This window comes from Emydura macquarii, unplaced genomic scaffold (assembly GCF_026122565.2).
Source record: "Emydura macquarii macquarii isolate MOO-44397 ecotype Brisbane River unplaced genomic scaffold, CSIRO-AGI_Emac_v2 contig_3671, whole genome shotgun sequence".
Classification (NCBI taxonomy): Eukaryota; Metazoa; Chordata; order Testudines; family Chelidae; genus Emydura; species Emydura macquarii.
Window position 1 is genome coordinate 7,267,149 of NW_027133808.1, and position 24,635 is coordinate 7,291,783.

The 24,635-nt window shown below is 44.4% G+C and overlaps 1 protein-coding gene across 5 annotated transcripts in view; it reads left to right on the top strand.

The window, feature by feature from the left end:
* Window positions 1-24,635, top strand: part of DOCK9 (dedicator of cytokinesis 9) — a 339,621-nt gene that overhangs the window by 303,757 nt on the left and 11,229 nt on the right. For 3 of the 5 annotated variants that reach the window (XM_067536846.1, XM_067536848.1, XM_067536850.1), the window contains 6 exons: window positions 4,161-4,283; window positions 5,742-5,855; window positions 6,573-6,608; window positions 7,440-7,586; window positions 10,182-10,392; window positions 20,346-20,536. In XM_067536846.1, the coding sequence (XP_067392947.1) occupies window positions 4,161-4,283; window positions 5,742-5,855; window positions 6,573-6,608; window positions 7,440-7,586; window positions 10,182-10,392; window positions 20,346-20,536 (822 nt within the window). The remainder of the gene's footprint in view (window positions 1-4,160; window positions 4,284-5,741; window positions 5,856-6,572; window positions 6,609-7,439; window positions 7,587-10,181; window positions 10,393-20,345; window positions 20,537-24,635) is intronic. The other 2 variants (XM_067536847.1, XM_067536849.1) reach the window with 1 other exon arrangement.

The window sequence follows — 24,635 nt, forward strand, 5'->3', positions numbered from 1 at the left end:
CCCTATCAATTTCAGTAGACTTCCTAAGCAGTGTACTGATCATGGACATAGGCAGAATAACCACTTAGCATCCACGCACACATTCACAAAACATGCAGTCAAGCAGGGTTTAAGATCAGGCATGCTGTTAGGTCTTACCATCAATTAAGTGTTATCATCAATTACTCATGCAACTCTGAAGCCCCTTCTGTCCAACAAGGGGTACTGCTCGACAGTCACCTGAAGTAGAGCACCTACAGGGATACTCCTCAAGGAAGAAGAGAAGATTACTCACCCTGTGCAGTAACTGAGGTTCTTTGAGATGGGTGTCTCTGTGGGTGCTCCACTATCCGCTCGCCTCCTACTTCAGAGTTCAATTTTGGACTCTATGGTAGAGAAGGAATTGAACGGGGTCTGGTCGCACTTGTTAGATAAGTGCTGATGACGGCACGAGACAGAGAGAGTGTGTGTGTGACTCAGACAAGCACTGCTGCTGAAATTCTCCAATCAAAGGCTCAGGGATGCACATTCACCTGAAGTGGAGCACCCACAGGGACACCCATCTCAACGAACCTCAGTTACTGCATGGGGTGAGTAACCTTTTCTTATGGACAGTCAGTTCAGGGATGTTCTAAGGAAAGTTAGAATCATAGAATCATAGAATCATAGAATATTAGAGTTGGAAGGGACCTCAGGAGGTCATCTAGTCCAACCCCCTGCTCAAAGCAGGACTAACCTCTGCTATATCATCCCAACCAGGGCTTTGTCAAGCCGCAGCTTAAAAACCTCTAAGGATGGAGATTCCACCACCTCCCTAGGTAACCCATTCCAGTGCTTCACCACCCTCCTAGTAAAAACTTTTTCCTAATGTCCAACCTAGACCTCCCTCCCTGCAACTTGAGACCGTTGCTCCTTGTTCTGTCATCTGCCACCACCGAGAACAGCCTAGCCCCATCCTCCCTAGAACCCCCTTTCAGGTAGTTAAAGGCCGCTATCAAATCCCCCCTCACTCTTCTCTTTTGCAGACTAAACAAGCCCAGTTCCCTCAGCCTCTCCTCATAAGTCCTGTGCTCCAGCCCCCTAATCATTTTTGTTGCCCTCCGCTGGACTCTCTCCAACTTGTCCACATCCTTTTTGTATTGGGGGGCCCAAAACTGGACACAATATTCTAAATGCGGCCTCACCAATGCCGAATAGAGGGGAATAATCACTTCCCGTGACCTGCTAGCAATGCCCCTCCTAATGCAGCCCAATATGCCATTGGCCTTCTTGCCAACCAGGGCACACTGCTGACTCATATCCAGCTTTTTATCCACCGTTACCCCCAGGTCCTTTTCTGCAGAGCTGCTGCCCAGCTCGTCAGTCCCCAGTCTATAGCTGTCTACTTGAGCAGCAGCATGTATGTCACAATGCAGCACTTGGCACTACAAGGTCCTGGTCCATGACTGGGGCTCTTAAGTGCTACGATAATACCAATAATAATAGTTCAACTGTTTTAGTATCATACTCTGCAGAATAATGAGCTGGTGATACGGTAACGTACTGTAATTGAGCTGCATATACTGTAATTTTGGAATCTATTAATGCGCTTTAACAAAATATATTTATTATTGATTAAAATGGACAAAGGTGTTTGTGAGCATAGTATATGCATACATAGAAATTAGCTGTAATTGATATTACGTTATAGCTGCAAATGTGCATTTGGAATCTCTCAGAACTTTAACCATGTGAAAACACTTACAAAAATAACCCAAATGTATATGTTTTAATAAGCACAAAAAGAATAAGTACTTCAGATTTCCTCAAATTAAAGTAGTTAAATAGTAATATACAAGTTCAGTGTCAAATCATATAAAAATAGGTAGAAGATAAAAAAAAAAAAAGTGAGGTTCCCATTACACAGTGGTACCTTAAGCCACATTATAAGAGGAATAAACACTGCAGCACCATCATGCTGTCCCCAAAAAATGCAGCACTTGAACTTCATGAATATGGCATTACATACCTTGGTACATGGTGGAAGAAAGAATATGCTACATCAAGGCAACACAGTTAAAGTGCTGGAGTTGTTAATCAGCTTTTGCACAATCATGTATCCTGATGTCTACATATAGAAAATTAAAAGATTATGGTCTTGATCCTACTCCTGTTAAATTTCTTATGCAATTCTGTGCTCTTCCTCTAATAAAGCGAAGCCCAAAAGGCACAGCTAAAGAGAACAAGGGAGCAAAGATGATTTTATGCCTTATGGTGACCTGTATCAGGCCCAACAATGCAGTCTATATAATTACTTTAAAAAAACAAAATTGAGCCTAATGTGGAATAAAAAATAAATCAGACCCAGGTGAGGAGAATATACTCACTATTTGAAAATTTAGTCTCTCCCTTTTTAAATTTTATAATCTACTGTTCCAATAGTCTACAGATGAGCAAGGGAATGGAAAAGCAAAACAGGATGAAAGAGGGAATTATGGTAAAAAAAAAAAAAGTTACCAGTTTCATAATATATCTACTTGCTATATTGAAGTGCATGCAAAATATTAACACAGCACTTCTAACCATTAAATGGTGGCCCAAACAAAGCAAATGAAAAAAAATTTTTTAAATACTTGCCAAATTGTACCACACCTATTGAAACGGCTTAGAATGAAAAATAGTTCCATGTAAATACTACTTACTGAAATAAAATACATTGGCCATAATTTTGTGCTAAAGAATAAAGCTAGTATACAAAGCTAATAGTATGCTAAGATTTTACTTATGTAATAATTTTGTATACTTGTTTAAATCTGCTGGTGTCTGTAACCCTATTAATCCATATAAAACAAATGCCATTTCTAATTTGGCCACATAAAATATTTTACTTTTTCTCCCAATCCTGAAAGAAACTTTGTTCATTATACTAATTTTAACTGATTTTTTTTTCTTCCCTTTGAAGTCACTAATTCTAATACAGTCATTGCAAATTTATGGGAACAGTTTCTCTTTTGTCTTTGTAGAAGTTCTTTATTTACTTCTTTACCAGTCATAAATCACTACAGCCTGCATTTTTCACACAATACATTTCCTTAATCTTTCCTCATAGTCCATTTCCTACAAAACCTTCATCATTCTACGGTAGTAGCTTTTCTCTTCACTCTGTCCAATTTCTCTTTACTGTATTATTGCAAATGTGCATGTAGTACTCAAGTTGATAGAATTGGTCTGGTAGTTCAAGTTTGCTTATGATTTTTAATGTAATAACATTCCATTAGAAAATGTATGGAAAATGAACATTTTAATGACCAGAAAAACCCGTAGTGGGTTTTTGGAATGAAATATTTATTCTTTGTTGTGCTGAATTCTTAAGAGGTATAGTGGTATATAGAACAGGAAAACATATGTTGTATAAAATGGTACCATAATTAAGTGCATATACTATTTGCTCTAACTAATCTTCTTGCAGCAAGAAAGAAAGGATTGGAAAAAACAAAACAAAACAAAGAAAGCAGGGAATGATCTGCCAAAGTAGCCTTTTCTGCTTCCTCATATTTCTCAGTTTCTTAAATTTTTCCTGCTCTTGTTATTTACCTTTTCATTTCAGGCATGGTATATCAAATTGAAGTTCACTTAACATGCATTAATAAGTACATATTTCTGAGTACCTATTAGTGTAATGCAGGTAATTGTACTGAAAATGTACTTAGTTGTATAGTACTTTGCAGAAACTAAATAAATAATAAAATGTAAGTGTTGTATCCAGTTGGCTTTTTATTAAATAATGTTTTTCACAAACAGAACATAAAAAAGCACCTAAGAAACAGAACGTTTGCTTTATAATATGGCTTCTGAAAAGTAATTACAAATCACTGCATATAAACATACACAGAACAAAAGCTATATAAGGCAAGCGTGTTCTTTTGTTCAGTGTACTCCCACTGAGTTGTCTTTGAAGTTCATGAAGTTCTCTAAAACAAACTGCTATACATAGTAAAATACAAAGTGTGTATAGTCACACCCAAAACCGTATTTGTGTGTTTGTTACTGTGTGGGATTTTTTTAAACCAATATTTTTGTTTGGGGAAGTCTATCTTTTTCAACAAACTGCCATTTTCCTCGTGTTTTCTTGAGAAGTTCCTTAGTATAGTACACAACTGAACAGTGCAAAACAACTAAATTTTAATTTTATGTAACTCTAGGATGTGCTCATGGAATTGTTAGAGCAATGTGCAGATGGACTCTGGAAGGCGGAACGATATGAACTGATTGCTGACATCTATAAACTTATCATTCCCATTTATGAAAAGCGGAGGGATTTTGAGGTATTTGATATGCTTCTGTTTTTAAATATATCTTTGACAACAATCTAGCCTTTTGAATCTATAACAGTATGATGTATCAAATATCTCTGAATAATACAGTATCAGAACAATTTTAATTGAAGTATTTGTTCAAATTTAAACTGGCATATTTAATTTAAAACCAAAAAAGTTTGACCTTTCACTTGCACGGGTCCTATTTCATGTACACCTTGAAGAACTAAATACTTTTGTATTTGCCTTTCATCATTAGCATTTATACTGTGCATCCAATTAAAAATCAATACTCAAAAACAGATTTTTTTATGAAACTCTATCTCAGATGCAGGTGATACATGATCCTGAATGTGTGTACATATAATGATAAAAAGGTAATGTAATGAAGTTATTCTCAGCATTTTTTATCCAACTGGAAACTAGTGTCAAATATAAGTCCAACTTCAAAAAGATTCTGAGCATCTTTAACTACCATTTAAGTCAATTGGGGTTGCAGATGTTTAACACATCTTAGAATTTAGTATTCTTACTTTCAGGATTGTTTTTCATAAACTTTATTCAGCAGTCATTTGATATTATATTACTGTAATAGTATTGAAAATGCAATATCGATAATATTGAGGGAAGTACTGTACTCATTTGATGCCTGACTGGCCCATGCTAGCAGACTCGGGATTAGTGGTTGTTTAATTGCACTGTAGACATTTGGGCGTGGGCTGGAGCCCCGGTTCTAGGACACTGCCTAGTGGGAGGGTCCCAGAGTTCGGGTGCAGCCCAAGCCCAAACATCTAAACCACAATTAAACAACCACTCACCCCAAGTCCGCTAGCAGGGGCCAGTCATGGGTTTTTAATTGCAGTGTAGACATACCCTGGGTGTCCCTAAATTCTGACTGCCAGAAGCTGGGACTGAATGACGGGATGAATCATTCAATAATTGTCCTGTTCTGTTCATTCTCTGTCTGGCACTGGCCTCTGTTGGAGAACAGAATACTGGACTAGATGGATCATTGGTCTGACCCAATATGGCCGTTCTTATGTTAACATTGGCAGTGTCAAGCCCCAGCCAAAACAACTGAGCCACCATATGGAGATTAGTAATCTGCTACTGTTATGAGTTGGTAGCAGTTTATTCTCCCTATTCTTCCCCCACACACATATCCACACACCTCTGAACAAGTGGGGAACAGAGAAGAAATAAGGCATGATTCTTTCTCTGCTCTGTCCTTTAGTGAGGACTAGAAGGAACATAATCTAGCTCTTAGTGTCTTAACTCCACTGCTATAAATCCTAAATGTTGGTAGTGTTGTTTGTTGTTGTTAATACATTTTCTCTTAAAAGGTTGATGTTAGTGACTAAAAGAGCTTTTCTTCTTAATACAGTGCTTTCTTATGTTTAAAATAAATAGAAAGAGTTGCTTTTAGTGCTGCCTTTCCAAAATTCTGTGGGTATTTATTTTTTTTAGAGACTAGCTCATCTATATGACACACTTCATCGTGCATACAGCAAAGTAACAGAAGTTATGCATACAGGCAAGAGACTACTTGGCACTTATTTCAGAGTAGCATTCTTTGGACAGGTAAGCATGATTTAATATCACCTTTTCAGCTATAAAATACAGTAAAAAGACTATTAAAAATTTTGCAACATATCCTGATTCACAGTCTTCCTTTGATTTCTATATTGATACTGCAAAATAAAAAGCATGATAGATTTGTTCTGGTAGAAATGATTAAACATCTTAAATAATGTTGTCTGGTTTAATACATTTGTCATATCCAGTATAATTCTTCCTTATATTCCTCAGTAAAATTTCTGCTTTTCTTTTTCTTCCTTTTTGTTCCTATCTTAAGGCAGCGGTAAGTTCTCCATAATAACAATTCTTAGCAATTTGTTGAGCAATATCTTTGGTACTGCAGTGTGGTTTGCAAGTTTGCTTTTCAGATCTGTATGCATTCTAGTATTACAATTCCAAAAATAACAGTCAGTTCCATCTACAGAAACAAATCACCTATTTTCTATACATCAACACTGCATGCTATCAAAAAAAAATAAATCAGAAGTTCTGGCTGACTGTACGTTTGACAATGTCACATCCTGTAATATTTGTATTTGTATCAGTAAAATATGGCACAGTAGCCAAATACTGTGTACATTTGTGTGTGTGTGTAACCCAGTTTTTAGTTAACTGATTTCATTTGGATAGCTGACAGACTGTTTAGGGAATGGGGGAGATTGTAAATACCTTGAGCAATATAACCTTCAATTTATTTTGTTGTCTTTTATAACTTTATAGCAATACCAGTTTACAGAAAGTGAAAGAGATGTGGAGGTAATTACAGTACCTGCTTACAAAGCAAGCAATGCAGTAAAAATTACTGCATTTCAGCTTAGTTTGATGTGGGTATTTTTGTCAGTGTAGCCTGTGTTTATACATGGTATGTTGTGTTTCTTTCACTATTTTGTCCGTTCCATCTTATGACAGAAATATTTATTTTCTGATTTAAAACATTAACTCAGACTTGGCTTTTTGCTTTAAAGCAGTCACCTGTTTCACCTTCCATTCACTTCTATATTTGATTCAACCACGGTTTCAAAACAGATGGTTTAACTAGTGCAAACACACAAATATTTATGTTCAACATAATGAAAGGGGTTCTAAATGAGAGAGTAGGTGTGGTTTTATTTTATTGTTCTGTACAATCCAGTATGTAACGCCCTTATAAAACTGTTCTTCACTCTTCTTTGTAAGTTGTTACTGCAGCATTCAATGGGGAGTCAAATAATCCCTTTTGGCAAGGAAATGGATCTTTTGGCAAGTGAAACAGGGATGAAAACACCTTAGAAGAATATGAAAAATCAGTTTTGAATCCAAAACTTAATGTTAGCACATCACGTAATTACAACAATCCTTTAATAAGTTTGTAATTTTGTGTGCTTCCATTACCTGTGCACTCATTCTATAGTAGATAATTCATTTTTTTCCTCATAGGATAACTTTTTAACTTGGATTTTATTTTGTTAGTTTTTTATAGATACTTTTACTTTTGCTTGAACCCTGACATTGAACATTTGTTTGCCTTGAAAAACATAAACCACTCTGTATGTTTTAACAATTGCTTGTTGTTCTTTAAGGATTCTAATTGTTGTTTGTTTCTTACAGGGATTCTTCGAGGATGAAGATGGAAAGGAATATATTTATAAAGAACCTAAACTCACACCTCTTTCAGAGATTTCCCAGAGACTACATAAGCTCTACTCTGACAAATTTGGATCAGAAAACGTCAGAATGATCCAGGATTCTGGCAAAGTAGGACTGTGTTTATGTATAAAGCAAGATATGTTATTTAAAACTAAAACAAGTTTGTTCCAAAATCTAATCATTTCATTTTGTGAATCTCTAGAAAATCAAGAGGCTGAGTTTGAAATGTCACTATCCTATCCTCATTATATGTTTAAACATGCATGTCTGAATAAAGTGTTGGCTGTAGTGGGTAAAGGGGCATGATGGCTCTCATAAAAGTATTCCTTAATTTTGAATTTCCTAGATTTTGTCACGCATCGCAATATAAGGTTTTTCTGTTAAGACAAAATTGAGTAATTTTTAAATCTGCCATATTATCTTTAGGTCATTTGGGTACTTGTTGCCCACAGAGGTTCCCATAGATCCTTCTCCTTCCTGTGCATGCTCAATTAGCCTCATAGAGGGTTTTCCCCACTTCTGCAGCTTGGGAGTAGAGTCCAAATGGATTCTGTTGCAGTGAGAGATACAGACCACTCTTTTGTGAAACCCTTTCTCAGGTTCTCAGACACTATAGTGATGGGGCAATATTAGTACTTCGATAGAAGTCTGTTTCCAGAGTCTAGTGTACAGTAGAACTAGAGCACCATTTGGCAAGCCTCGCTAAGTATTTTCTGGGGGTAAAAATTGATAATTTGCCTACAAAATCTCTTTTATATGATTGGCCTCTCAAATTGGCTCTTTGACTGCTTTGTCACTCAACTGGAGATAGTTTCCCTAATGGCTGAGAGTTCCCAAGATGGTGCACACAGCGCAGAAGATCAAGCAGAACAGAGCAACAACGCCACTCATGTTGAAAAGGACATCTCACACATAAGAGGCCATTCTAGGTCCCAACTCAGTCTCTTCAACGTCTAGTTCAGAACTCTTGACCAGCAGCTAAGCTTCACCCACCACCAAACTCCAGAGCCAGCAGTAATTCCCTCCTAAGTCACCACTTCCTACCTCTCCTGCTTGTTTGTGTGCATCTGTCTGACAGGAAGGTCACAAGGTTCATTCAACACTTTTCAGCTTAACAGAGTGGAAGTGAGGGAGAAGCTGCCCCAACTCATACTGGAAGTTTAATGGGAATAAAAACTCAGGCTTGGACCAAACTTCACAGGTCATGGAAGGCAATAAATCCACACTGTATCCCCAACTCTTCATAACCTTTCCAATATGCTTAAATAAATGCTTTAAACCTAATGAGGATTTATCTTACAACTAGTTAAAATGTGTGTTTGAGAAAAATAGTCTATACCCTATCCTTTTCATAGCTATGGACTATTCTCAGGTTTTGCCTCCATCATGCAATCTAATCAGAGTTTTCAGGGAAGTGTCTGTCTTCCTGTCTTTGTCTCATACTCAGCAAGCAGTTACCCATAAGCCCCAGTGAAGGGGTCTGAAAATATTGCAGACTTTTCTCCAAAAAAGAATCCAACAGTATGTCTGACTGCGGTAGGTCACCAGACTGGGACCGTAGGAAACTTGAGTTCTAGTCCCAATTCTGCTATTGGGTGACCTTAGACATATCTCTTCACTTTTCTGTGCCTCATTTTCCATATCTAATATTGAAATCAAGCACTTTACAAAGGAGGGGGAAGTATCGAGTTGTTTAGATAAAAAGCACTGTATAAGAGTTAGATATTACATTTTCTTTCATATTATCTTCCTGTGCAGGCCTCTTCCTTTCAGGAAAAACAGACACAATACTATACAAAAAAATGGCTGTCAGAAGTAACTGGGGTTTATGATCCCTATCACCATTGTATTGGAGTACAGAAGTATAATTATTACCACTTTACAGATGACAAGTAAAATAGATATATAGATAAATAGATAAAATTACATATGGAGGGTCACACAGGCAGTTTGTGGCAGAGGTGGTAATTTAAACCCAGGTCTTGTGAGTCCCAACCCAGTGCCTTAATCACAAAGTGAAATCCTGACCGCAGAACAAAACTCCCATTTTTTTCAATATCAGGTTTCACATAGTGAATGTTTGTAGTGTTGTTTTTACCTTTAGTGTTTACAGACTTGATTTGTCATGTTCTAGTGACATTTCTGGGATGTTTTGTTTTCGTTTTAATTTTTCTACATGATTTTTTCCTCTTTTTTTTTTTTTGCTTTTGATAATATTTCTCTCTAAGATGGTATGCTATAAAGAACATTTTTAACTAGTAAGAATATAACAACAATAATTTTTTACTTCCAGACTATCCTTGTACCAGCCATAGAGAGACAGTGCACCAGTATGTGTTTCCTCATTTTTGAGTGCTCAATTGTGCAAACTTAATCTTTTGTTAATGTAGCTTCTTAATGGAATTTAATATAAGCGTTTGCTATGTTAAGACTGCTCTGGATATGTCTTTTTCCCGCAGCCATGTACTCTAAAAATGCACAAAATTGTGTTACTAGACAAATGTACTAATGTTATGCTGTAGCTGCATGTAACTTTTCAGTTAATAAAGGAGGGTATTTCAGTTTTGAAATCAGTGGAGCTCAGGAGTTTTACATATGTAGTTACTTGCAGGACCAGCGCCAAATTTAATTCCTAAAAACTATACAATTTCAAATTAAAAATTCAATTTTAAATAGTTGCAATTTAATTTTTTTTTTCTAAAGGTGAATCCCAGGGATTTGGACTCAAAATATGCATATATACAAGTTACACATGTAGTCCCATATTTTGAAGAAAAAGAATTGCAAGAGAGAAAAACAGAGTTTGAAAGAACTCACAATATTCGTCGTTTTATGTTTGAAATGCCTTTTACTCAATCTGGTAAAAGACAAGGAGGAGTGGAAGAACAGTGTAAAAGACGAACTATTTTGACAGGTATTGTATGATTGATTTCTCTTTTTAAAGAGGACTGCTTTTTTGTATTATGTGTTCGTATTTAACTCTTGGTGCTTGGAATTCTGTAAGTAAATAACATTCTATATTCGAGTGATTGCTCATATGCATTCCAATGTAGGTGTGTGCGCGCCCCGTGCACAGATTCCCGGAACTTTTTCCCTAGCAAGCCCCGCATGGCCAGCCTAGGCGCCCCCTGGAGTGCCGCGCTCATGTCGCGGTATAAAGGGCGCTGCTGGCTCCGCGGGTCCCCAGTTCCTTCTTTCCGCCTGTGACGGTTGCTGGAACTATCGCCTCTTGCTGCGTGCAAGTAGCTCATTCCCTAGTTATTTACTGGTTTCAAGTTTGTTGTTATATAGTTGTTATAGAGTTAGTTTAGTGTAGTTATAGTGTTAAGTTAGAACCCCGGACGGGGTTCCTTCTAAGGGAGTCGTGCCGGGCTCCACAGGCTTTAAGAACTGTGTCTTGTGCACTAAAGCCTTTCCTATCAGTGACCCGCATGATCGCTGTCTCCGGTGCCTTGGAGAAGAACACCGTCGAGACAAATGCAGAATCTGCAAGTCCTTTAAGCCTCGCACTCAAAAGGAGCGGGACGCGAGGCTAAAGGCGATTCTTATGGAGTCGACGCTCCATCCAGCCTCTGAGCCGTCCCGGTCTCCGTCGGCACCGAGTGTGTCGTCGGTGCGGAGCGCCCCCCCACCGGCACCGCTTTCGGCACCGCAGCGGGTCTCGAAGGGGCCGAAGAAGTTGGCACGGCCCCTGGCCGCACTGGAGGTCTCCCCCCGGCCCTTGCAGGGTGGCGGGAGTACGGAGACGCCCCAGCCAAGGGCCGTAGAGTCTACTCCGGCACCGGGGTCTCCGCGTGGGTTGCCTCCCCAGACTCCTGGGGGTGGGGGAGTGCACCCGCAAGGACCGTCGACGCCGGAGGCGTTTACTGCGGCATGAGCCCTCATGGCCATGCCTATGCCTCCGTCCCCCCCGGCCGAGGGAGAAGGGACCCGCGTCTCGAGGCAAACCCGCGCTGGGTGGTCTCGGTGGTTGGAGACGTTCCCAATCCAAGTCTCCTTCCAGACGGTCACGGAGGGTGGAGAGCGTCGGCTCCCCTCCGAGCTCCGACTCTCGGTCGTCAAGCGACTCGGCACCACGGCACCGTGGGCGGTCCCGAGTCCGTCGCCGGAGCCGTGGGTCCAGCTCTAACGTCAGCAGGGACCGGAATTCGGGCTCACACTCTTCGGTGCGGAGCCCGTCCCGGCACCGCTCCAGGTCACCGTCGGTCGTCTCGAAAGGTCCAGAGACTCCGATGGGCCCGGCACCGACATTGGGGCGACTGGACTCCCCTCAGCATCGCCATCGTCGGCCCCGCTCTCGGTCCCGAGGGGGTAAGCGGCATCGCAAGTCCTCTCGCCGCAGGGGCAGGTCTGCTATATCGTCATCGTCGTCCCCGACCTCCTCGTATCGCCGGCACCGCAGATGTCGGCACCGGTCCACGTCGTCCTCGTCGGACCGCTCCACGCGTCGGCGACATAAGCGACGTACGGGGGGCTCCGGCGACAAGAAGGCCGTGCGGCTGCATCAGCCTTCTGTGCAAGCCCCCAGGTGGACCCAGGGGCCTTGGCAGTGGCCGTATTGGGGGCCCTGGAATGCCCCTATGCCCCAGGGCTCGGTGTCACTACAATCGGTGGTGGCCCCCCCAGTACCCCCGCCCCCTAAAGCTCAAGAACAGGGTTCGGAGGATTCGGACCCAGGGGAGGGACCCTCCACTGCACCCTTACCTTTCTCTTCCTCCTCATCGCCAGATGAGGCAGCAGCCAGGGATCGTAAGGGCCCCCTGTTTGATTTCAGGGCCCATCAAGACCTCCTAAAGAGGGCTGCTGAGAACTTGGGCATGGAGTTTAAGCTCATGTCTGAGGAGGAGGACCCCTCTTTGGGCCCTCGAGCTCTGTGGGGCCCTCACGGGCGACCTTGCCAGTACATGACAATGTCATGAAGATTGCAAAGAAGCTCTGGCAGACCCCCTCCTCTCTGCCCTCCACTTCCAAGGGGGTGGAACGGAAGTATTATGTTCCCAAGGAACCATTTGAGTTCCTCTATAACCACCCCGCGCCGAGCTCCCTCGTGGTCGATGCGGCCAACCAGAGGGACTGTCAGGGGAACCAAGGTAGCACTCCCAAGGATAAGGAGGGTCGTAAGCTGGATTTATTTGGGAGGAAAATCTACTCTACTGCGGCGCTGCAGTTTAGAGTAGTCAACCACCAGGCCCTGTTTGGGAAGTACAATAAGAACCTGTGGGCCTCAATGCAGAGGTTTGCCTCCCAGCTGCCCCCCGACCAGGAGGCGGATTTCTCCACTATCCTCCAGGAGGGGGCCGCGGTGGCTACCGCTGCGCTACAGTCAGCTAGCGACGCGGCGATCACTGCCAGTAGAGCGATGGCCTCGGCGGTCGTGATGCGCCGCTGTTCGTGGCTTCAGGCTTCTGGCCTCACCCAAGAGGTTCAGCAGGCCATTCAGGACTTGCCGTTTGATGGCCTGGGTTTGTTTTCTGAGAAGACAGACGACAAACTCCACGCACTCAAGGACTCTCGGGCCACCCTGAAGTCCCTCGGGTTGTATACCCCCAGGCCTCCAGACAGCAGTCCAGACCTCAGGCCCAGAGGCAACCACCACCCCCGCCCAGGCTGGCTCCTCGACCCGCCCAGCAGAGGAGGGGTCGTGAGCGCTACCGCGGTCCCAGCAGAGGAGGCCACCAGGGGTCCTCTGCGGGGGGCCAGCAGGAGCCTGCTAAAGGGGGTAATTCTAATAAACGTTTTTGACCCAGAGCAGGAGGGTGGTACTCTTCCTTCTATCTGGGATCTTGACCGGCAGTTTGCAGATAGGCTTCGCCCTTTCCTTATAGAATGGGAAGCCATTACTATGGACCGGTGGGTCCTGGAGGTGATTGCCAAGGGGTACACCCTCCAGCTCACAGCCTTCCCCCCCAACACCCCTCCGAGGCTGTCCCCCATTGGGGATCCGGCCTCGGTTCAACTCCTAGTACAGGAGATCAAGTCACTCCTCATGCTGGGGGCGGTGGAGGAAGTCCCAGTGGCCGAAGAGGGCCAGGGATTTTATTCTAAATATTTCTTAATCCCCAAGGTGAAGGGAGGCCTTAGACCCATTCTGGACCTACGTCGCCTAAATAAGTATATTAGGCGTATTAAGTTTCGTATGGTCTCACTCGCCACAATCATTCCGGTCCTTGACCCAGGGGATTGGTATGCCGCCCTTGACTTGAAGGATGCATACTTCCACATCTCAATATTGCCTGGCCATAGGCGGTTTTTGAGGTTTGTGGTAGCGGGACGCCATTATCAATTTCGGTCCCTACCCTTTGGGCTCTCCTCAGCACCTAGGGTTTTTACTAAATGTATGGCCGTGGTGGTAGCCCACCTGCGCCGTAGCGGCGTTCAAATCTTCCCCTACTTGGATGATTGGTTGATCAGGGGGAAGTCGAGTTCTCATGTGAGACATAGTCTGCTCCTCACACGCAAATTGTGCACTAGACTGGGGTTGCTTGTTAATGAGCAAAAGTCCACACTCATTCTGGTGCAATGTATAGAGTTTATTGGAGCCAGGTTGGATGCGGTACAAGCCAGAGCCTTCCTCCCTCAAACGAGGTTTGCGGCGATGGCAGCCATCATATCTGATCTCCACCTGTCCCCCATGATGACAGCCAGGCACTGCCTGCAGCTGTTGGGACATATGGCAGCTTCTACATATGTAGTAAGACTGGCACGATTGAGGCTTAGACCTCTCCAGAGGTGGTTGACTTCGGTGTACGTACCGCACAGGCATTCTCTAACTAGAATGGTCCTGGTTCCCCCACAGGTGCTGTCGTCCCTCGATTGGTGGAGGGACCCGAGGGAAGTGATGATGGGCGTCCCCTTCAGAGAGTTTACCCCATCTGTGACGCTCATCACAGACGCATCCGATCGGGGATGGGGAGCCCACATTTCTCACGACCAGGGCACCCAAGGGCTGTGGTCACCGGAGGAGAGAGCTCTGCACATCAACGTACGCGAGCTCAGAGCGGTCCGATTGGCCTGCAAGGCCTTCCTCCAATTCCTGAGGGGCAGGGTAGTCCAAGTCCTCACAGACAATACGGCAGCCATGTTCTATGTGAACAGGCAGGGAGGGGCACGCTCCTCGGCACTCTGCCAGGAAGCTATTCGCCTATGGGACTTCGCGGTGAGGCACGGGTTTCATTTATCTGCCTCTCACCTCCCGGGGGTACGAAACAGCGAGGCGGACCGCCTCAGCAGATCCTTTTCTCCCCACCACGAATGGTCCTTACACCAGTACATAGTGGCTTTCATCTTCCAACGGTGGGGTACTCCCCGTCTGGACCTGTTCGCTACAGCGGGGAACAGGAAATGCCTGAGGTTTTGCTCGCTCAGGGGTCGCGAGCCGGGCTCTCTGTCCGATGCCTTCTTAGTTCCCTGGACAGGGGATTTAATGTATGCATTCCCCCCATCCCGCTCCTGCCCCAAGTCCTCCTCAAAATCAAGAGGGACAGGGCGAACATCATCCTGATCGCCCCAGCGTGGCCGAGACAGCAATGGTACAGCATGCTGCTCGACCTCTCCATCACCGAACCGATTCCGCTACCCAGACGATGCGACCTGATCTCCCAGGACCATGGGAGATTGTTGCACCCCGACCTGGACTCCCTCCACCTCACCGCCTGGAGACTCTGTGGCTGACGGAGGGAGAGAGAGCCTGTTCCATTCAGGTTCAGCAGGTCCTCCTCGGCAGCAGGAAGTCGTCCACGCAAGTAACGTATAGAGCTAAGTGGCGGAGGTTTTCGGGGTGGGCAGAAGCGAGAGGGTTGCACCCAAACATCTCACCTATACAGGCTATCCTGGAGTACTTACTGCAGCTTAAACTGCAGGGCCTGGCTTTGGCCTCCCTCAAGGTACACCTAGCGGCCATCTCGGCCTTCCACCAACCCATGGAGGGCCGCTCCCTATTCTCTCACCCCATGTCGGTGAGGTTCCTTAAAGGGGTGGAGAGGACTTTCCCTCAGGTGCGGGACCCGGTGCCACCCTGGGACCTCAACTTGGTCCTCAACGGGCTAATGGGTCACCCCTTTGAGCCCCTGGCCACGTGCTCCCTTCTCCTTTTATCATGGAAGGTAGCCTTCCTGGTGGCTATCACCTCGGCCAGAAGGGTCTCCGAACTAAGGGCGTTGACCTCAGAGCCCCCCTACACAGTGTTTTATAAGGATAAGGTTCGGCTGAGACCTCACCCGGCTTTTATGCCTAAGGTGATGTCTCAGTTCCACTGTAACCAGGACATTTTCCTCCCTGTGTTCTTTCCAAAACCCCATGGGTCGGAGGAGGAAAGGAGAGGACATTCGCTGGATGTCAGGCGAGCCTTGGCCTTCTACATCGAGAGGACCAAATCTTTCCGGAAGTCGACACAGCTCTTCGTAGCTGTGGCGGATAGGATGAAGGGCTCACCTGTCTCCACCCAGCGCATCTCCAATTGGATTACTGCCTGCATTAAAGCATGCTATGAGCAGGCAGGGGTACCCCTCCCAGGTGCGGTGAGAGCACACTCCACTAGGGCCCAGGCCTCTTCTGCAGCCTTTCTGGAGCGGGTTCCCCTGCAGGACATCTGCAGGGCAGCGACCTGGTCGTCAGTCCATACGTTCACGTCGCATTACACCATCGTGGAACAGGCGAGGGAAGATGCAGGGTTCGGCAGAGCCGTGCTGTCAAGAGCAGGTCACCAATAACTCCTACCCTCCTCCAAGGTATGGCTACTCAATCACCTACATTGGAATGCATATGAGCAATCACTCGAAGATAGAAAACAAGGTTACTTACCAGTAACTGTTGTTCTTCGAGATGTGTTGCTCATATCCATTCCAAACCCACCCCCCGTCCCCACTGTCGGAGTTGGCAGAAAGAAGGGACTGGGGACCCGCGGAGCCAGCAGCGCCCTTTATACCGCGATATGAGCGCGGCACTCCAGGGGGCGCCTAGGCTGGCCATGCGGGGCTTGCTAGGGAAAAAAGTTCCGGGAATCTGTGCACGGGGTGCGCACACACCTACATTGGAATGGATATGAGCAACACATCTCGAAGAACAACAGTTACTGGTAAGTAACCTTGTTTCTTGTGTTTTGTCAGGAGAATCCCAATTCACTTCAAGGATTTCCTGCAAGAATGTTGATGTTAGCAACTAAAGCAAAATAAACTCAAAGATTAGGTGTAGATCAAGCACACTTCTTTTCTTTCAAACTATTCATACATTTCATGATAGTATTTTAAAATGTAATAAAGAAGTCCTCTGATGTTTCTGTAAGAGTTTATTAATCCTCCGGCAGTACATTTTGTCACGTAATCCCTTTGCACTCCAATAACTGCTGTTTACGAATGTGGAGGAGGATAGGATCCCACATAGCCTTTACATTCACATTAATGTTTTTGTTTTTAATAAAGAATGCCTCAGTCTTTTTTTTTTTTTTTTTTTTTTTTGTGCTTATCTCCCTTTGTGATAATTCCATAAATAATAAGAATATGAGGATAACTCTTAGGCCTAGTTTTCATATCAGTTAGGGCTGTGATCTTGGATAAAAGACACCTCTGTGGAAAACCCATGTGCTATAAGAATCAATTATTGTGATTCAGCAGATGTCAATCTTCCTTCTTGGTTGGTTCTTAATTAGTGCCTCGAGATATTGTAAAAGACATCTATGTTACTGGAAGAGCAGGACTGAGTCTTGGTTCAATTGGTTTGTTCTGTCATAAATTTCCAATATGATCTCAGGCAAGTCATTCATTTGTTTAACTTTCCCATTATTATTTTTAAAATGAGGATAATAAACTTCTCTACCTCTTACAGGTATAGAGGTAAGGAGGCTTAATTCACTAATGTTTACAAAAGGCTTTGTGGTTTTTATATGGAAGGCACTATAGAAATGTGGAATTTTAAGTATTATCTTTTGGATAAAATATAAACCTTGGGTCCTGACAGTTTATGGTAATTAAACATCTTGCCAGGCTTTGATCAAAAGTAGGAGCATTATCCCAAATGTCTTTGCTGTATTACAGTTTGGGTATTTTCAGTTTACTTGCTAAAAATCCTATGTCGTTGTTAAAGTATTTTTCACTTCATGTCCAAAATTATTGCATGGGGTTAAACTTGCTACTTGAGCAGTCTGGATATTTTCCAGTGGACCAATTTTCCATCAGAAAATTCCAATTCTTTGAAATCAAAACATTCCTCAGGAACATATCAATTTCTATGAAACGTTTGATAGAAATCAGGCGGGTTTCTGACAGAAACTTCCCTGGTCTCCTGCTTACCTTCCTGCCTCCTTGGCAGCCTGATTCTTAAGCTGCTGGGAAGCTTGGTTTCCCAGCTCCTCAGCAGCCCAGGGTTCCAGGACTTGCAAGCTCCTTGGGATCCCAGGGAGAATATTTCATTTTAGATTAACAAATTATTGTGGGCTTGCAGTTCCATGAAAAAACAATCAAATTTTTGGATTTTTGTCCTGATTCGGGATTAAAGAAAAAATCCAAAAGCTTCAATTTTTTGAAGTTGTTTTCAAGCTACACAAGTGTAGCAAGTAGAAGTGATTCTCTTTCTAGAGTTGCCTGTGTGCTTGCCCAACCTCAGCTATTAGCATCTAGTGGGTCTGCTCACACCCTCTTGATGCCACATCCTAAATTGGAAGATATAAAGGGGAAACTCTTTCCCAATTGCTGTTTTGTTCTAGTTAACTCCCGTAAGAGCAGCAAGTGAGGATCCAGCAGTGTCCTTGACACTTTCATCTATTAGTACCTTTACTCTTTCCAGTAGTTTTAGCTCTTAACTTTTTAGTTAGATTTTTCTGCAGCATTGTGGCTGTACTGGCATTTGACCCCATTTATATAACCCTTCATTCTTCATTTTTCATGTTGATTGTACACAGGATTTGGCTCACTCCATTTTTCCCAGTCTCCATCTCCAGTTTGTACCCTGGCTGATCCCAATAAAAACACCATCTTTAAGCTTTGCAGATCAAGAGATGTTATAATAGCTGTTACTGATGATTTTGTATGGTGCCAAGATGAGGGTCACGGTGCAGATTAATACACAGGCCATCTCTATCACCTTGACTTCAAAGGGAGTAAGAAGGCTGTCTCAAACTCCATCTGTTAGAAGAGGTTGTTAATACCATTTGTCAACACTGAAAAGCATGGAAAGACGACATCATAGGGCTCCTCAACATCACTCTCATGGCTAAGGCCGGCGCTGAGTTCATTGGGTCAACAATGGTCAAAGTCAAGGGTCTCCTAGACAGCTCTGACATTTGGTAGAGCAAAAACATTGGTGTCAAAGACTTTACCTTGGAAAACTTATACTATTGAGAAGACTCTTTGAAGGTGATCTCCAAAGTATTTTTTTAAGTTGAATTTGTGCCTTTTTTCCTACTCAGTTATTATCTTAGTAAAGTCAGGAATCACAAATCTGGTCTTCCTTGTTTTAACTGGAGGACTACTTTGGAACTTGTCTGTACTGGAAAATATTATATCCCATTAACTAACATGGTGGTAAACACAATTTAGTTCACATTCTCTCTGCCCCCTTAGAATTAAGAAGCAGATTACAAGGAAATGTTACACAGCACTACTATGAATCAAGTTCTTGACGGTTATTAGCTAGCAAATATTATAACCTTTTATCATAGCTACAATGTGTACATCTAATGAAGACACGCTTTTAAAAAATAATAGCCATATTGGTATACCTTTATCCTGGTGGATTTCATTCTCCAGTGCAGTGCTAGAAATAGATTATGGTATAGTAGTAGTAATTTTCCACTAGGACAGTTTATCATTTAAAGGAAAATATATTTAAATTTAGCTAAGAAGTTTAACAAGTTTAATTTATAATCCTGTTTTATAACATATTCTTTGGTGGAAAGTGGTATTTTATTGTATAGTTACCAAATTATTACATTTTTATATTTCTCTAAAGCAATTAAAATATCTAATTTTAAATTAAAATTATGATCTTCCTTTGCAAAAGAAGTTTAATTTAACACATGGTTTCTTTATTGCTTCTGATTTGCAATTAATTAGTTCATTTATATGTCAAGGTCAGGGCCTGATTATTTTACATGCTGATTCATGCACTCTGTTTCCATTAGGATTATAACAAACTTAAGTACTTAATAAATACTTAACACATAAAGTTAAATACAAATATAAAATAACAAACTGTAAATACTTTAAAAGTATTTACAAATGCCATTCATAGGTTACTGTGCTGCAGAGTTTGATCATTTAAGACAGTATTTCCTGAAGTATGGGGCACATCCCCCTGGAATGTGTAAAACTTTAACACCACATGGTGGAGTTGAATGGGGAGTGATTGGCTTCCTTTTCCTGAAAAGGGGGCACCTTTGAAAAGTTTGGAAAAGGCTGATTTAAGAATGTTAAGAATTTGATAATCCACAAAAGCAGAGAAATTCAGAGTTGGCTGACACTCTCCCTCTTGATTTCAGTAGTAACAGAATCATACCAATCTGAGCACTTCTGAAAAGCCAACCCAAAACATTTTAATAGTTTTAATTTGGAATATGTTTATTTTATTAACTAAAATGCTTTAAAAGGACGCTCTGGACTTTTTTATACTTTTAACAAACAATACTGAAGGCTAGTATAACAGAAAGATATTGGAGAATAAATATTTGTGGTGTTTTTCAGTCTGTTTATTCACTTTATGCATTTGACAGCACTTTTTGTGTATCATGTAACAAAAGATTGTTTGCTGTATGGTTGTACTGATAAAAAGCATTACTAGCATAGTAAACTTTTTTGAATAATTTTGTAAAACTCCATCAATATATAAAGTGTTTAAAATAATCTGAAATTGATTACTTAAACTGTTTTCTTTTCCTAGCTATACATTGTTTCCCCTATGTGAAAAAGCGCATTCCTGTAATGTATCAGCACCATACAGATCTAAATCCAATTGAAGTAGCCATTGATGAAATGAGTAAGAAGGTTGCAGAGCTCAGGCAGCTTTGTTCTTCAGCTGAAGTAGATATGATCAAACTGCAGCTAAAGCTACAGGGAAGTGTCAGTGTTCAGGTAAGATTGTATACCTATCTGTGCACTAGATCTCATTTATTCCTTTTCCTAACAAATGATGATAAATGAACATTCAGCATTTTTATCTTTACGAAGTGTTTCTATTTTTATGTGAAATTATTGAATATTTCATATAAGAAATGAGATGTATCATTCATTGTTCTAAACTATTTTGCATATCAAACAGTAACAGCTTTTGAGAATTAAACAAAGCACCCAAAGCTATATAACTGACTTGTATGACAATCTTAGCTCTTTTTGGTAACAGTGAGAGGCTTGAACAGGTATAAAACACTGGCTTCTCAAATAACAAGGATAAATTAATTCATTTTGCTTAATTCCAAAATGACTTTCATGTTGGGTTCAAATGTTCTGTTCAAACTTAATCATTATTGGGTTTGAATTCCAGTCAGATACTTTTTGGAAAAAGAAGCCCAAAAAGTGTCAGAAAAGGGAGAGGAAAAGAATAAAAATTGGAGTAGATAATGAGTATAAAGTTTTTAAAAATATAGAACATGGGTGGAGAGAACATTTATATGAGAAAAAATAGTTTGTGAGAGAATTATCGGGGGAGTTGGTAGCAAGCAGTGTAGGTTTGGTTAATACTTTCCAGGCATACTGTTTTATGACACAGGACCTCAGCCTCATTTAATGGACACAATGCATGCTCAGAGGGGCAGAAGTAAGTTTACTCTGACAATCATAAATCTGGCATTTTCTAACTTTTGAGTGCTTGTTTTTAAAACCTAAATGATGTCCTTTTAAAATAGCTTTTGTGTGTATTAGATATACACACACACATTCTGTATCAAAGCCACTCATTTGTATCATTATAGCTTTTGAGGATGACAGTCCATCTGTAAAACAGATATTCCTTTAGCTATTAAATCTTTTAGTTCTACTTTGAGTGATTGCTCATATCCATTCCAATATAGGTGAGTGTACGCCATCGTGCACTGGTTCCTGGAACTTTTTTCCCCCTAGCAGACCCCGTGGGGTCGGCCTAGACGCCCCCTGGAGTACCGCGCTCATGCCGCGGTATATGAGGCACCGCCGACCCTGCAGGCCCGAAGTTCCTTCTTTCCGCCCGTGACAGTTACTGGAACATCTTGCCTCTTGTCTTCTAGCAAGCAGCATTCCCCTTTGAACTGTTGTTGTTGTTACTAGTTAAGTACTTAGAGTTAATAGTTGTTAAGTGTAGTTAGTTTAGAATTAGAATACATAAGCGCCCTTAGGGGCTTAGAGTCGGGTTTTAAAGCCTGTGCCGCTTGCGGCAAACCCTTGCCTGTGAGCGATCCCCACGGCTGCTGCCTTAAATGCCTGGGTGAGCAGCATTGTTGGGACAAGTGCAAAATATGTAAGGCCTTCAAGCCGTGGACCCAGAAGGAGAGAGAGAGATCCCGCTGAAGGCTGTCTTAATGGAAGCAGCGCTCCGTCCAGATTCTGAACCGGCGCATTCCACCGTGGCACCGAGTGTCTCCTTGGTGCGGAGCGCTCCACCGGCACCGGAGTCGACCCGTTGCCGCCAGTCGCCGGTGCCGAAGAAAAGGAAGCTCCAGGGCACCGAGCGACAAGACACCCCCCCCCCCCCCTCCGCACCGCCTGTGCGGCCAGGATCAAGTCGGGAGATGCACTAGCCATGGCCTGTTGAGTCCACTCCAGCGCCTGCATCTCTGCGTGGGGAGCCTCCCCCGACTCCTGGGGGTGGGGGAACACCCCTACAAGGACCTTCGATGCCAGAGGCATTCCACACGGCATGCGCCCTGATGGCCATGCCCACGCCTCCGTCCCCCCCTCGGCCGAGGGTGCAGGGACCAGTGTCCCGAGGTAAACCCGTGCTGGGTGCCTCAGGTGGGTGGTTGAGATCCCTGTCAAGAACGAAGTCTCCCCCCAGATGGCCAGAGAGGGTAGAGCGTGCTGGCTCCCCTCATAGCTCCGACTATGAGTCATCGAGCTCCTCCTCACCGCGGCACCAAGGAAGGTTCACGGCACCGGAGGCTTCGCGTTCGAAGCAGCGCAGATTCAGATCTGCCTCACGCGGTGTGCGCAGCTTGCACTCCCGCCCCCCGGCACCGAGCCTTTCGCCTCCACAGCACTGGTCCCGATCCCCGGAGCAGAGTCGGGCACGGATCCCGGTGCCGAAGGATCCTGCACGGACAGCGCAGACCACCGTGACTCGACACCACTTGCGATCTTCAGAGTCGGGCTTGGCACCGAGGCAGCATGGGCGGCACTGCTCCCAATCCACAAAAGGGAAGCGACGCCGGAAGTCCTCTGCACCGAGACGGAGGTCATCTTCCTCCAGCTCGTCGAGCTGCATGCCTACCCATTGGCACTGTTCGCGACGGCACCGACGCTCCTCCACCTCATTGGGGTCGTCGCAGGGCAGGTCCCCGGCAAAGACGAGCAGAAGCTGCAGGCACTGTCGGCACTGCTCTAGCTGCTCAGGGTCCCGCAAGGGCAAGTCCCACTCCGACATACCACAGCCAGCACCGATACCGGCACCAGGCTGGCCACAAGGACCGTGGCAGTGGCCTTACTGGGGCCCATGGGGGGTGCAGACAGGACAGGGCACGGTATCTGTCCCATCTTCAGTAGCATACCCAGTACCCCCTGCCTAGCCAACCGGCTAAGGGCCATTCCTCGGAGGAGGCATGCGGACCCTGAGGAAGGACCCTCCACGGGGCCCCTTCCGCAATCCTCCTCCTCTTCCCCTGATGAGGCGGCCGCCAGGGACCATAAGGCACCCCTCCCTGACTTCAGGGCCCATCAAGAGCTCCTTAAGAGGGTGGCCAGCAACCTGAATATTGAGATGAAGGAGCTCTCTGAGGAGGAGGACCCCCTCTTTGGGGTAGCTGGGTCAGCGAGACCATCTAATGTGGCCCTGCTGCTACACGAGAGAGTCCTCAAATTGGCCAAGGCTCTCTGGCAAACCCCTGCCTCGGTTGTCCCCACCTCGAAGGACACCGAGAAGAAATACTATGTACCATCCGAGGGGTTTGAATTCCTATACATTCAGCCAACCCCTGGGACCCTGGTGGTTGACGCGGCCAACCAACGAGATAGGCAAGGTGGCCAGGGCACCATGCCTAAAAACAAAGATAATAAGAAACTCGACCTGTTTGGCTGCAAGGTATATTCCACCGGGGCCCTACAGTTGCAGATCACGAACCACCAAGCGCTCCTAGGTCAGTAAAACCTAAACCTTTGAAACTCAATGTGCAGGTTCATAGAGGGGTTGCCCCAGGACCAGGCGGCGGACTTTGCAACGGTCCTGGAGGAGGGCACCACAGTCGCAGGGGCAGCCTTGCAGACCGCCAGTGACGCGGTGGACACTGCCAGCAGAGCCATGGCCTCTGCGATTGCCATGCGGCGGTGTTCGTAGCTGCAGTTGTCTGGGCTGTCCCAGGAGGTGCAGTAATCCATCCAGGACCTGCCCTTTGATGGGGCAGGCCTTTTCTCCGATAAAACAGATGAGAAGCTGCCTGTCCTAAAGGACTCCAGGGCTACGCTCCGTTTTCTGGGTCTGTACACACCCCAGGCCTCGAGGCGTCAGTCTCGGCCACAGCCCCAATGGCCCAACCGCCCCCTAGGCCATTGCCCAGGTCATCTCAGCCCTGGAGGGGCCATGACAGAAATAGGGGCTTTGGGCGCCGCGACCGCTTAGGGTCATCCGCGGCCTCCCAGCCGCTAAAGGGCCCAACGAGGCAGTTTTGATGGTGCGCCCGAGGGTGGCACCAATACCTTCTCTCGGATCCACTACTTCCGTTTGCGGAAAGGCTCAGACCCTACTACACCAAGTGGCAGAATATTACATCAGACCACTGGGTCCTCGGCGTAGTTCTCAGGGGATATGCCCTTCAGTTTATGGCCTTCACCCCGGATTCCCCCCCCACCTGGTCCCTCTTCAGGGACCCCTCTCACGAACAACTCCTTTTGCAGGAGGTGAATTCCCTCCTCCTCCTTGGGGCTGTGGAAGCAGTCCCCCCACAGGAAATAGGGAGCGGATTCTACTCCAGATATTTCCTCATCCCCAAGGCAAAAGGGGGCCTGAGACCCATCTTAGATCTTCAACGACTGAATAAGTTTATCAGGTGTC